The 14350-nt window shown below is 44.1% G+C and overlaps 2 protein-coding genes across 5 annotated transcripts in view; one reads left to right on the plus strand and one right to left on the minus strand.

Annotated features, from left to right (window-relative positions):
* The window catches only part of LOC110496552 (geminin), a 26045-nt gene extending 22565 nt beyond the window's left edge, over positions 1 to 3480 (minus strand). Inside the window, exon 1 of one of the 2 annotated variants that reach the window (XM_090209071.1) lies at positions 3161 to 3480. In XM_090209071.1, coding sequence (XP_090065197.1) covers positions 3161 to 3335 — 175 coding nt within the window. In that variant the 5' untranslated portion in view covers positions 3336 to 3480. The remainder of the gene's footprint in view (positions 1 to 3160) is intronic. The other variant, XM_036953300.2, reaches the window with a different exon arrangement.
* Positions 3208 to 8734, plus strand: tppc3 (Trafficking protein particle complex subunit 3). 3 transcript variants are annotated; one of them, XM_090206630.1, is made up of 6 exons: positions 3216 to 3640; positions 4302 to 4399; positions 5522 to 5621; positions 7305 to 7487; positions 7731 to 7866; positions 8084 to 8734. In XM_090206630.1, exons 1-5 carry the CDS (start codon positions 3599 to 3601, stop codon positions 7848 to 7850), a joined length of 543 nt encoding a protein of 180 aa, XP_090062756.1. In that variant the 5' UTR covers positions 3216 to 3598; the 3' UTR covers positions 7851 to 7866; positions 8084 to 8734.
* The last annotated feature ends 5616 nt before the right edge of the window (positions 8735 to 14350 follow it).

The following is a 14350-nucleotide window of genomic DNA, read 5'->3' on the forward strand; positions in this document are numbered from 1 at the left end:
TGTATACCGCCATAAGCAAACAGGAAAACACTCATCCAGAGGCAGCACTCCTAGAGGCCGGGGACTTTAATGCAGGGAAACTTAAATCAGTTTCACCTCATTTCTATCAGCATGTTAAATGTGCAACCAGAGGAGAAAAAAAAAAAATAAAAAAAAAATAATAAAAACTCTGGACCACCTTTACTCCACACACAGAGACGAGTACAAAGCTCTCCCTCACCCTCCATTTGGCAAATCTGACCAGAATTCTATCCTCCTGATTCCTGCCTATAAGCAAAGATTAAAGCAGGAAGCACCAGTGACTCGCTCAATACGGAAGTGGTCAGATGATGCAGATGCTACACTACAGGACTGTTTTGCTAGCACAGACTGGAGCATGTTCCGGGATTCCTCCGATGGCATTGAGGAGTACACTACATCAGTCACCGGCTACATCAATAAGTGAATTGATGACGTCGTCCCCACAGAGACTGTACATACATACCCCAACCAAGCCATGGATTACAGGCAACATTCGCACTGAGCTAAAAGGTAGAGCTGCCGCTTTCAAGGAGCGGGAAGCTTATAAGAAATCCCGCTATGCCCTCCGACAAACCATCAAACAGGCAATGCGTCAATACAGGACTAAGATCGAATCGTACCACACCGGCTCCGATGCTCGTCAGATGAGGCAGGGTAACGAAGGTAACCTAACTAAATGACTATTTTTATTAATTATTTTATTTAACTAGGCAAGACAGTTAAGAACAAATTCTTATTTAAAATGACGTCCTATGAACAGTGGGTTAACTGCCTTGTTCAGGGGCAGAACGACAACCTTTCGTTTACTGGACCAACGCTCTAACCACTAGGCTCCCTGCCTGACTACCGACCCGTAGCACTCACGTCTGTAGCCATGTAATGCTTTGAAAGGCTGGTCATGGCTCACATAAACACCATTATGCCAGAAACTCTAGACCTACTCCAATTTGCATACTGCACCAACAGAACCACAGATGATGCAATCTCTATTGCACTCCACACTGCCCTTTCACACCTGGACAAAAGGAACACCTATGTGAGAATGCTATTCATTGACTACAGCTCAGTGTTCAACACCATAGTGCCCTCAAAGCTCATCACTAAGCTAAGGACCCTGGGACTAAACACCTCACTCTGCAACTTCCTGACAGGCCGCCCATAGGTGGTAAGGGTAGGTAACAACACATCCGCCACGCTGATCCTCAACACAGGGGCCCCTCAGGGGTGCGTGCTCAGTCCCCTCCTGTACTCCCTGTTCACCCACGACTGCATAGCCAGGCATGACTCCAACACCATCATGACATTTGCAGATGACACAACAGTGGTAGTCCTGATCACTGGCGACGATGAGACAGCCTATAGGGAAGTCAGAGACCTGACCGTGTGGTGCCAGAATAACAACCTATCCCTCAATGTAACCAAGACTAAGGAGATTACAGGAAAAGGAGGATCAAGCACGCCCTCATTCTCATCGACAGGGCTGCAGGTTGAGAGCTTCAAGTTCCTTGGTGTCCACATCACCAACAAACTAACATGGTCCAAGCACACAAAGACAGTCGTGAAGAGGGCATGACAAAACCTATTCCCCCTCAGGAATTTGGCATGGGTCCTGAGATCCTCAAAAAGGTTATACAGCTGCAACATCGAGAGCATCCTGACTGGTTGCATCACTGCCTGGTACGGCAATTGCTCTGCCTCTGACCGCAAGGCACTACAGAGGGTAGTAAATACGGCCCAGTACATCACTGGGGCTAAGCTGCCTGCCATCCAGGACCTCTACACCAGGCAGTGTCAGAGGAAGGTCCTAAAAATTGTTAAAGACCCTAGCCATAGACTGTTCTCTCTTCTACCGCATGGCAAGTGGTACTGGAGTGCCAAGTCTAGGATAAAAAGGCTTCTCAACAGTTTTTACCCCCAAGCCATAAGACTCCTGAACAGGTAATCAAATGGCTACCCGGACCATTTGCATTGTGTGCCTCCCCCCTCTTTTATGCTGCTGCTACTCTCTGTTTATCATATAGTCACTTTAACTATACATTCATGTACATACTACATCATTGGGCCGACCAACCAGTGCTCCCGCACATTGGCTAACCAGGCTATCTGCATTGTGTCCCACCACTCGCCAACCCCTCTTTTACGCTACTGCTACTCTCTGTTCATCATATATGCATAGTCACTTTAACCATATCTACATGTACATACTACCTCAATCAGCCTGACTAACCAGTGTCTGTATGTAGACTTGCTACTTTTATAGCCTCACTACTGTATATAGCCTGTCTTTTTACTGTTGTTTTATTCCTTTACTTAACTATTGTTCACCTAATACCTTTTTTGCACTACTGGACTTGATCTTGCCTGCCTGATTGGGCAACCATTTGAATCAGTTATGGGTTTTTTTCTAGGCAGTATAGCCTACAAGGTCCAAGCATATTAGCAGGACAGTAATATTATGTATTTTGTCATGATGTATCAGCTTACAGAAACATGCTAATGCAGGGATTTGTAGTGGTGCGCATTTTAATTATTTTTATGCGCTAGCACACATGAAGTTGTAGCAATAGTTTCCATGTTTGATTTCAGTGTTTAAAAAGCGTTAAGAAAAAATGAAGTGGATATAAGTGAATGCATGCATTTAAAAGCTGGCTCTAGAAACAATTATATTAAAAAAAAGTATTTTCAACGTCTGTAAAATGTATTTTCAACCTTTTTAAAATATGTGTTTTCAACGTCCGTAAATTAAGTCTTTCTCCAGGAAAATTACGTTAAGTGTTTAACATCCGGAGAATACATATTTTCAACTTTCATTCATAACAAATGTTTGACCTATTTCGATGTCTGGAAAAGACGTATAGAATAAGCATTTTCAACATCATTTTGCTCACTGTGAAGGGACTCGCACCTCGATCATAATTAAAGGCCCTGGACTTGGTTGATAGGGTCTTGGGATTCGCCTTTGAAACTCATGCAATACAATTGGTTTTGTTTACAGTATGTTTAGCTAGTTAGTTTACAGTTGGATAAATCCCCAAATACTGCTGATTCAAGTTAGCGAATTCAAGTACAACATTGCAAGTAGTGGGTCTTTACATCAGTAACTAACCACCCGATTCGTTTGATTTAAATCGAAACAAACCTGTTCTGTGCAGTTTGAAATCCAGCAGCCGTCGAAGACGTTCGTTCTCCTCCTTTGAACGAGAGATTTCTTCCTGGTATTCTGTTATTGTTCTCTCTACCACCCCGGCTATCTCCACAGCCACCGCTGTTAGCCGTTCAGTTATATACACATTGAACAATGCCAGTTTAGACATTTTGAGAGGTATGAACGTCGAGATTTCTTTGTGTTTTGCTAGCTACTTATTTTTTCACCACAGGCAGAAAATGTATTCCAGATGATGATAATGGTGCTGCTATTTTCCACAACCCTCCCCTGCTTCCGGTTCCAGCTTGTGTTCAGGAAGTTGGGTGTTTGACAGCTGATACAGAAAATAGATCACGGGGACCGCTTTCAAATAAACAAATAAATAAAGGATAAATACCCAGTCATCTTTACAAGCCTGTAACCCAATACACTATGTCAAGGCAATCCAACCGAACCACAGACAGCAAAAAGATGGTAAGAAGTCGCGTTCTGCTTAGCATTCGGGCTACTCAATGAATGCTAGGTAGTTAGTAAACAAGCTAACGCTAGGTGGCTAATTTAGACGACAAGCTGCCTTTTATTAACCTCCAAAAACACGTTATGTTAATCTGATAATGCGTGTTTTGATAAGGTATTAAGGACATATTAGCTTGGCTGTAGTGCAATTTAGATATTACGTGAGAAATCAATGAATAACAAATACAGGAAGCTACCCTGCTAGCTAGTATTTCATTAGCTAGCTAGTGAGATGGCAGACACGCTCAGTCACTGCAAATTAGCTAGCTACCAAAATGACAGTAAGTGTTACAAAAAAAGGGACTATTCAGGCGTAGCTACCTTTTGCATTTGCTAAGCATATTAACTATTACCCTGGCATGGATGGCATTTGTAAAGTCATAATATGCCGTATGATATTGGTACTTGTCTTTATGGTAGGTACCTGAACCAAGTCTACATAATTTAGTCAGGCTGGATTAATTTATGAAAGTGCTGCATCTGCAATACAATAAATGATTCACTGTCTTTGAATCAATAAAAGATGTCTGTTGTTTTGAACTTGTTACACCAGGGGGTGCTGACAGTTACGTTTTTATTTCTCCCTTTCTTTTCCTGTCTCTCTCTTCCTCTCTTGTAGAACGCAGAGTTGTTCACACTGACATACGGGGCCCTGGTAACCCAGCTGTGTAAGGACTATGAGAATGACGAGGAGGTCAACAAACAGCTGGATAAGATGTGAGTCTCTTCTCAACAAACTAACTCTCTCGCACTTATACGTGATCAATGAAAGGAAACAAGGAGAACAATTGAGGCGTGTGTGAGAGAGAGAGAAGTGCACTGTTTTGATCTTAACCTGTAAATTCTGCCACTCCTCTGTGTTTCATTTTCAGTTTATCCTTTACTCTGCAAATGGACAACGTGGTGCTAGCGCTTTCTGCCTCTGATGTTTCCCATCAACCTACACCACACTGGCAAATTCTCCATCCCTCTAAAACTTGACACCAGTAGACTAGTGATTTAATGTGTGTGTGTGAGAGATGTAACAGGTGGTCCACAACCAGGGCAGTAATCGCCTTTCACACATCCATGTTAGGAGTCTTCTTCGCTTTCCAACCGTCTCCTGGAATTTACTGGCTCCATCCCCTCCTCTTTTGAGGAACAGACAAATGAAAATCAATTTGAAAGGGGGAAAAGGGTGGTGGTGTACCCATTGTGAATAATTGTGCTGTCTAGTAAAGGTCTATGCTGGCTTAGAAACCTTTAAAGGTGTAGTTAACTTTTCCAAAGTAATAAAATGGCAAAGTAATCTTTTGAGGCTGAGAGATGGGGCTTGTGTGATATGGCCTGTGAAGGTATTCTGCTCTTGGCTTAACTAATATACCTACTGTAGCATGGTCTGCCCCAAATATGGTTCATTCGGGTGATGATCTCATCTGACTCCTTTAGGGTCCAGATGCTTCTCTATTGCTCTCTATATCTCCCTCTTTCTTTCAGCTCTGTGTTGAGGTCTGACTAAGCCAGTGTACATGTCTGAAATCTTTACCGGAGATGTGGAATCTCTGCTCTGAAGTGGTCACTTTTAATAATTTTTACATATTTTTTGCTTTACTCAACTCATGTGTATATACTGCATTATAGTTGCAGTATATACTTCATTCCATTATTTTACCTTTAGGTTGTGTGAATTGTTAGATATTACTGCACTGTTGGAGCTAGAAACACAAACATTTCGCTTCACCCGCAAAAACATCTGCTAAACATGTGTATGTGACAAATAAAATTTGATTTGATTTGTATAGCATTTAGCACTCATTCTCCTTTACTCACTCTTTCCCCACTCTTTTGTTTTTTTTCCAGGGGATACAATATCGGAGTGCGTCTCATCGAGGACTTCTTGGCACGCTCCAGCGTTGGGAGGTGTCAGGATTTCCGAGAAACAGCCGATGTCATTGCTAAGGTAGTGGGGACGTCCCCGAGCCAATCAGAGCGTGTCCTTGGAACGCTCCCAGAAAGGAGAGAGGAGAGGGGGAAGAGCGAGATGAAGAGAGAAAGGACAGGGAGAGAAAGAAAGAGAGGGACAAGGAAGAAGAGCGAGAGAGATTGAGATCTGGGAGAGGGAGAGAGCTGGTAAAAAGAGGGAGGGAGAGAATGAGGTTGACTGTGAGTGAGTTAGAGAGCGAGAGAGTTGGCGACTGGAATTTGAACTCCAACCTGCAGTAGTCTGCATAGTTTCTGAGCTTTCATAGATCCTCTCTACTGCTTTTCATTTCTCTGCACTCACGCAGGTAGGGAAGCATCCCAGCTATGTCACCGCAACGCCAACTAGCCCCAGCCCCTGTGTGTGTGTGTGTGGGCTCATGTTCCCCACTGCTTTTTGTCTTTGCTATACGGTAGTCTGAGTCGCACGGTCAACCTACACCTAGGGTGAAACCCAACCCCTCGGCCAAATATATTAGTTCACACTGAAGGGATGACACCACACACACGCTTGTGCCTGTGACTATGTGGTCAGACAGTAGTCTGCTGTACATTACATTGGTAAACTGTTGAACAGCAGGCCCGATACCAAACCACTGTAGACTTTAAGCACAAAACCACTTCTCCCATCTTGTGGTTGAAATGCAATTAACTGTCTGTTCTAACAGTTCTGCTAAGTTGTTTCACAGGTGTAATCTTGCATTGTAGGCCTATGGTTCAGTTATATGGAAGGCAGTAGTATGGAATATTGGTCTAGATGATAAACTGTAAGCCTCAACTGCTGTTCAGACTTGCCGAGATAATGAGCAACCTAGCTATCAGTGACCGGACATGTTCATGAAGACACACAGCAACTTAGCACTCTGGGCCCGGTTTCCCGATAGCAATGCAACTTAGCCTTAGAAGGGTTTTAACAATGCATCGTTCCTACAACGGCCGAAGATCCAAAATACTGACCACGGATCAGCTCGTAGAGATACAGCTTATGGCTGCAAATATTGAGGCGGCTTATTCTAATGATTATGTAGCCCATAGTCATCTCGTTTTTCATTTGAGTCCTCTCTTTATCCTTCGCTTGTTCAAAGACATTGGCAACTTTGTATTTGTAGTCGACTGCGTTACGAAGTTATCGGCGGTCGCAGAGAAACAGCTTGATTCTATGTTAAGCAGAGATCTTCTGTGTATAAAGTGGTGTGGAAGGGCAATCAAAGCATCTAACAATGCACTTAGCTGTTCTACGAGTGGTCTGAGGCAGTCGGTAAATAAAGAGTGTTTTCAAGTGCAACTTTACTAATGATCGTTTTGATGTAACGATGTCCCCACAAAGCTAGAGCTAGAGACCAGTTGAAAATGTTCCCAGTTTATGCAGATTTCAGCGACGCGACTGCACGACAGGGCAGCTCTCGCTAGCAGTCTTTGATATTGGCTAACAACCAGTGACTTGATCGCTGATTATCTCAACAAGGGGGAATTCTTGGTAAGGAAAGATTGTACACACCCTGGCTTGTTCAACCCTCTCTCAATGTAAAGTGTAAGTGTCGGCATTCAGTGATTAATCTTGTAAGGGAGTGATGGTCTCTGTTCCATTATGAACACAGCACATGTAACACCATTGTAACAGTAACATTAACAGCATTGTGTGATTGTATGTGTATTTCAACAGGTGGCGTTTAAGATGTACCTGGGCATCACCCCCAGTGTGACCAACTGGAGCCCGGCGGGAGACGAGTTCTCCCTCATCCTGGAGAGTAACCCCCTAGTGGACTTTGTAGAGCTGCCTGACAACCACAGCTCCTTGGTCTACTCCAACCTGCTGTGTGGGGTACTCCGAGGAGCTCTGGAGATGGTAAAGATAGAGCTTCTTTAGGCCTTTTCACACTACTGAGACAAGCCTAACCGAGCCTGATATATAAAAATATCAGAGCACGGTAGTGTGAAAATTATATTTGCGTGATTTATGTTATGTTCATGTGTCATGAGAATAGTTCTCTATTTCCCCCTTCATTTCTAATACCTCCTCTCCCCAAGGTGCAGATGGCAGTGGATGTGAAGTTTTCTAATATCTCCTTCTCTCTCTTCCCCCTATAAGGTGCAGATGGCAGTGGATGTGAAGTTTTCTCAGGACACCCTGAGAGGAGACAATGTCACAGAGATCCGCATGAAGTTCATCAAGAGGATGGAAGAGAACCTACCGGCCGGGGATGAGTGAGAGAAACACACAGAGCGTGAGTGAGAGAGAGAAACCTCTACCTCTCCTCTCGCTCTCCATCCATCCTGAATCTGATGTCACTCAGGGGGGTACGGAGAGAGAGGGCGAGAAAGAGGTATTGGGTAACCCTTCACTGAAAGAATGGAGACAAGGAAATTAAGTCCTTGGGTGTGTCTCAAACGTATTCTATCTTCCTCTCCTTGTCTCCTTCCCTTCATCTGCACCGTGTAAAGATAATGGATAGATAGAGGAGGGTTCAACTCAGGGAAGGACTTGGCCTTTGAGATGCACCGTTTGGTTTATGGAAGGACTTCTGCTGAACTATGATCCTTGACCTTTACTGTCTGCTCATATGACCCCTGACCTTTCCCCTTTAATCTCTGCTCCTGGGATGAGGAACTCCTTGGCCACTTCATCACATATGTTAATTTCTGAGAAAAACGTTGTCCCTTAGATATTGTCTAGGCTTTTTGTCTAGTGAAAGTAGTCAGGAAAAGCTCCTGGCCCATTACAAATGGAAATGTTTTTGATTTTAAATTCTGTTCATTTAATCAATTTAGATCACTGAATGGAATGTGATGGTTTCACTACCAAGTGATGTGATGGTTTCACTACCAAGTGATGTGATGGTTTCACTACCAAGTCAATTGTGTTGTACACGGTGGACCAGATTTTGACATGATAAGTTTTGTTTTGACATTTAGTTTTTTAAATATAAGATCAGAGGTTCTGTTAATGTCTGTGTATAATATGTTTATTTGTTGTCTATGCATTAAATTAAAAAAAAAGATACAGCCACATGTATGTTCATTTAAGTAGGCTGATACGTCAATCTGTTAAGTTTTATTAATTACATATTACAGCTAAAGCTGGTAGAAAACACATGTTGGATGTGTGCGTCCATGAGGGTACATAGTAGGATCTGTGTTCCATGTTAACCTGCTGCAGGTCTCTTCACACGTAATGAAGTGTCACACCCTTCCCCAGTGCACTGAGGCAGTTATTCCTCTGGAGCTGCTTAGTCCAGTCAAACAACAATTACACAGACCTAAAGGCTCAGATGTTTGTTCAGGCTTCATGGAAACAGTCAGGATGTGTGTGTGTGTCTGACAGCCATGTTTTAGGAACAGGCACTTAATAACAGGCTGTCTGGAACAGGGGTGTGTGTGTGTGTGAGTGAATGAGTGGGCGGGGTGTTTGGACAGGGCTAGCAGGGCAGGTTGTCATTAAAGACCAGAGGTCCATTCTGCCCGTAACTGACATCATCCAGGAGTCACCAACACAATCGCTTGTTGAGGCAAATCACTCACCTCGTCAATCACAGCAGAGCACACATGGCTGGCCATACACACACACACACACAAATGTATTGTTCTGTGGTGTTCATACTGACAGAAACCACCAGAGGTCACTGTGGGCATTGCATTCCCCAACACTGTCTCACTCCAAAAACATTCCCTCTGCAGGTCACTCATTTTAAGAGTTTCCCCTTAGACACTGATCTAAGATCAATTTCTGTTAACCCCTTTAATGGTAAAGCTTATGATTTTAATGGTAAAGCTTATAAAGGCAGCTTTTACCTATAGCTTTGATTCATGTTTTTATTATTATTGAAAGATAGGGATGAGGTTTGAATATGTAGGTGAGAAGGTTACTCTGCACATAATGAGAATCAAAGACCGATATTTATTCTACAATATTCCAAAATACTGTAGATAGTTCAAAATAGGTTTGATACAATCAATGTGTGCTTTCCAACCTTCAGGGAAGGGGCTGTCCTTCATTACTAACTAAATCAATCCTATATCCACTCTCCCGCCTGGAATCGGAGACGTTAGAGAGGATAAACAGTGGAAAATGGACACACTGTGAGGACTGTCAGTGTGAAGTAAGCCCCTCGTCCTCTGAAGAGCTCTTGCTCCAGTTTACACCCACATATATATACATTTTGTAGGTCTATAATGTGTGTATTGGATGGCGAGCAGGGAGGAAATGGTTTTGTGCAGACGTTCCATGTAAATCACTTGGCAGAATTAGAGCCGTGTACCAGGGGGATATACAGCTGGGATACTCTGGACTGTTGCTGTGAGAAAACCTGTATCACTCTTCCACATGCGCCCAGGAATTTAGGAGCGTGTGTGTGTACACACACACACACACACACACACACACACACACACACACACACACACACACACACACACACACACACACACACACACACACACACACAGAGACAGACAGGAGAGCGCACACATTCAAGACACAGGAGCACACACACACATAGGACACAGGAGTGTGCTCACAGACTTGCACTCAGGACACAGGAGCACAGACTTGCACTCAGTGTACAGGAGTGTGCTCACAGACTTGCACTCAGGACACAGGAGCACAGACTTGCACTCAGGACACAGGATCGTGCTCACAGACTTGCACTCAGGACACAGGAGCGCACACACACTCCTGTCTTCACTCTCTGACCCGAGCAACAATCAGATGTGTTACATCACTTTATCTTTGGTCGTTGGGGTCTGTAAAGCTCAGGGTAAGAACTGTGTATCTGAGATAAGAGTATCTCCCCCCTTCTCTCTCTCTCTCTCTCTCTGTCTCTGTGGCTGTATGTCTTATGCTTGTTAAACAGCACAGAGAAACACATGCAGGATTGAGAGAGACGCCCCATCATTCATATCCCACACACACAATTTGTTCACGCGTTACACACTTAATTCTTCACGTAGCTCACTCTATTTTTCAATAAAACTTTACTATGACAGCCCCGGACAAACAAGCAGAAAATGTTGCAGACCTGAGACGATGCACCCCGATCTGCTTTAAACTGGCTAAACTTCCACAGGGTCTTTATAGGAAACACATGGAGAACAACATGCTATGAAAGAAAAGGCCTCGCTAGCACATGGATGTCACTGTGCTGGCCTATATTATTGAATAGCCCATCCTTCCTCCACCACCCTCCATTTTATATCTATCACGTCTTGTCTATCCCACCCTATCTATTCCACCCTCTCTATTCCACCCTGTCTATTCCACCCTGTCTATCACACCCTGTCTATCCCACCCTGTCTATTCCACCCTGTCTATCCCACCCTGTCTATTCCACCCTGTCTATCACACCCTGTCTATTCCACCCTGTCTATTCCACCCTGTCTATTCCACCCTGTCTATTCCACCCTGTCTATCCCACCCTGTCTATCCCACCCTGTCTATCCTACCCTATCTATTCTGTCCTGTCTATTCCACCCTGTCTATCCCACCCTATCTATTCCGTCCTGTCTATTCCACCCTGTCTATTCCACCCTGTCTATCCCACCCTATCTATTCCGTCCTGTCTATTCCACCCTGTCTATTCCACCCTGTCTATTCCACCCTGTCTATCCCACCCTATCTATTCCATCCTGTCTATTCCACCCTGTCTATCCCACCCTATCTATTCCGTCTTGTCTATTCCACCTTGTCTATCCCAACCTATCTACAGTGCCTTGCGAAAGTATTCGGCCCCCTTGAACTTTGCGACCTTTTGCCACATTTCAGGCTTCAAACATAAAGATATAAAACTGTATTTTTTTGTGAAGAATCAACAACACGTGGGACACAATCATGAAGTGGAACGACATTTATTGGATATTTCAAACTTTTTTAACAAATCAAAAACTGAAAAATTGGGCGTGCAAAACTATTCAGCCCCTTTACTTTCAGTGCAGCAAACTCTCTCCAGAAGTTCAGTGAGGATCTCTGAATGATCCAATGTTGACCTAAATGACTAATGATGATAAATACAATCCACCTGTGTGTAATCAAGTCTCCGTATAAATGCACCTGCACTGTGATAGTCTCAGAGGTCCGTTAAAAGCGCAGAGAGCATCATGAAGAACAAGGAACACACCAGGCAGGTCCGAGATACTGTTGTGAAGAAGTTTAAAGCAGGATTTGGATACAAAAAGATTTCCCAAGCTTTAAACATCCCAAGGAGCACTGTGCAAGCAATAATATTGAAATGGAAGGAGTATCAGACCACTGCAAATCTACCAAGACCTGGCCGTCCCTCTAAACTTTCAGCTCATACAAGGAGAAGACTGATCAGAGATGCAGCCAAGAGGCCAATGATCACTCTGGATGAACTGCAGAGATCTACAGCTGAGGTGGGAGACTCTGTTCATAGGACAACAATCAGTCGTATATTGCACAAATCTGGCCTTTATTGAAGAGTGGCAAGAAGAAAGCCATTTCTTAAAGATATCCATAAAAAGTGTTGTTTAAAGTATGCCACAAGCCACCTGGGAGACACACCAAACATGTGGAAGATGGTGCTATGGTCAGATGAAACCAAAATTGAACTTTTTGGCAACAATGCAAAACGTTATGTTTGGCATAAAAGCAACACAGCTCATCACACTGAACACACCATCCCCACTGTCAAACATGGTGGTGGCAGCATCATGGTTTGGGCCTGCTTTTCTTCAGCAGGGACAGGGAAGATGGTTAAAATTGATGGGAAGATGGATGGAGCCAAATACAGGACCATTCTGGAAGAAAACCTGATGGAGTCTGCAAAAGACCTGAGACTGGGATGGAGATTTGTCTTCCAACAAGACAATGATCCAATACATAAAGCAAAATCTACAATGGAATGGTTCAAAAATAAACATATCCAGGTGTTAGAATGGCCAAGTCAAAGTCCAGACCTGAATCCAATCGAGAATCTGTGGAAAGAACTGAAAACTGCTGTTCACAAATGCTCTCCATCCAACCTCACTGAGCTCTAGCTGTTTTGCAAGGAGGAATGGGAAAAAATGTCAGTCTCTCAATGTGCAAAACTGATAGACATACCCCAAGCGACTTACAGCTGTAATCGCAGCAAAAGGTGGCGCTACAAAGTATTAACTTAAGGGGGCTGAATAATTTTGCACGCCCAATTTTTCAGTTTTTGATTTGTTAAAAAAGTTTGAAATATCCAATAAATGTCGTTCCACTTCATGATTGTGTCCCACTTGTTGTTGATTCTTCACAAAAAAATACAGTTTTATATATTTATGTTTGAAGCCTGAAATGTGGCAAAAGGTCGCAAAGTTCAAGGGGGCCGAATACTTTCGCAAGGCACTGTATTCCACCCTGTCTATCCCACACTGTCTATTCCACCCTGTCTATCCCACCCTATCTATTCCACCCTGTCTATCCCACCATGCCTATCCTACCCTGTCTATCCCACCCTGTCTATTCCGTCCTGTCTATTCCACCCTGTCTATCCCACCCTATCTATTCCATCCTGTCTATTCCACCCTGTCTATTCCACCCTGTCTATCCCACCCTATCTATTCCACCCTATCTATCCCACCCTGTCTATCCCACCATGCCTAGCCTACCCTGTCTATCCCACCCTGTCTATTCCGGCCTTTTCTTTTCAACCCGTTTCTATTCCACCCTGTCTATCCCACCCTATCTATTCCACCCTGTCTATCCCACCATGCCTATCATACCCTGTCTATTCCACCTTGTCTATCCCACCCTATCTATTCCACCCTGTCTATCCCACCCTGTCTATTCCACCCTATCTATTCCACCCTGTCTATCCCACCCTGTCTATTCCACCCTGTCTATCCCACCCTATCTATTCCACCATGTCTATCCCACCCTGTCTATCCCACCCTATCTATTCCACCCTGTCTATCCCACCATGCCTATCCTACCCTGTCTATTCCACCTTGTCTATCCCACCCTATCTATTCCACCCTGTCTATCCCACCATGCCTAGCCTACCCTGTCTATCCCACCCTATATATTCCACCCTGTCTATCCTACCCTGTCTATCCCAACCTATATATTCCACCCTGTCTATCCTACCCTGTCTATCTCACCCTATATATTCCACCCTGTCTATCCTACCCTGTCTATCCCACCCTGTCTATCCCACCATGTCTATCCCACCCTATATATTCCACCCTGTCTATCCTACCATGCCTATCCTACCCTGTCTATCCCGCCCTGTCTATCCCACCCTATCTATCCCACCCTATCTATCCCACCATGCCTATCCTACCCTGTCTATCCCACCCTGTCTATCCCACCATGCCTATCCTACCCTGTCTATCCCACCCTATCTATTCCACCCTATCTATCCCACCATGCCATCCTACCCTGTCTATCCCACCCTGTCTATCCCACCCTGTCTATCCCACCCTATCTATCCCACCCTATCTATCCCACCATGCCTATCCTACCCTGTTTATCCCACCCTGTCTATCCCAACCTGTCTATCCTACCCTGTCTATCCCACCCTGTCTATCCCACCTTCTTTTTGTCTCTCTTCTCCATGACTCTTGATTTCTCTCCTCATCTCTGCCTCTGTTTCTCATTCTGTCAAGTCTTGCCAAAGAGAGTGAGGTGAGTCAAATGAAAGAGATATGAAAAAGATCCCAACTTTGGGAATATTGGAACACTGGGAATATCAGGCAAGCTCTGGGAACGCTGCAGATGCTTGCATGACG

This window comes from Oncorhynchus mykiss, chromosome 18 (assembly GCF_057628025.1).
Source record: "Oncorhynchus mykiss isolate SJ-2025 chromosome 18, ASM5762802v1, whole genome shotgun sequence".
In the NCBI taxonomy this organism is placed as follows: Eukaryota; Metazoa; Chordata; class Actinopteri; order Salmoniformes; family Salmonidae; genus Oncorhynchus; species Oncorhynchus mykiss.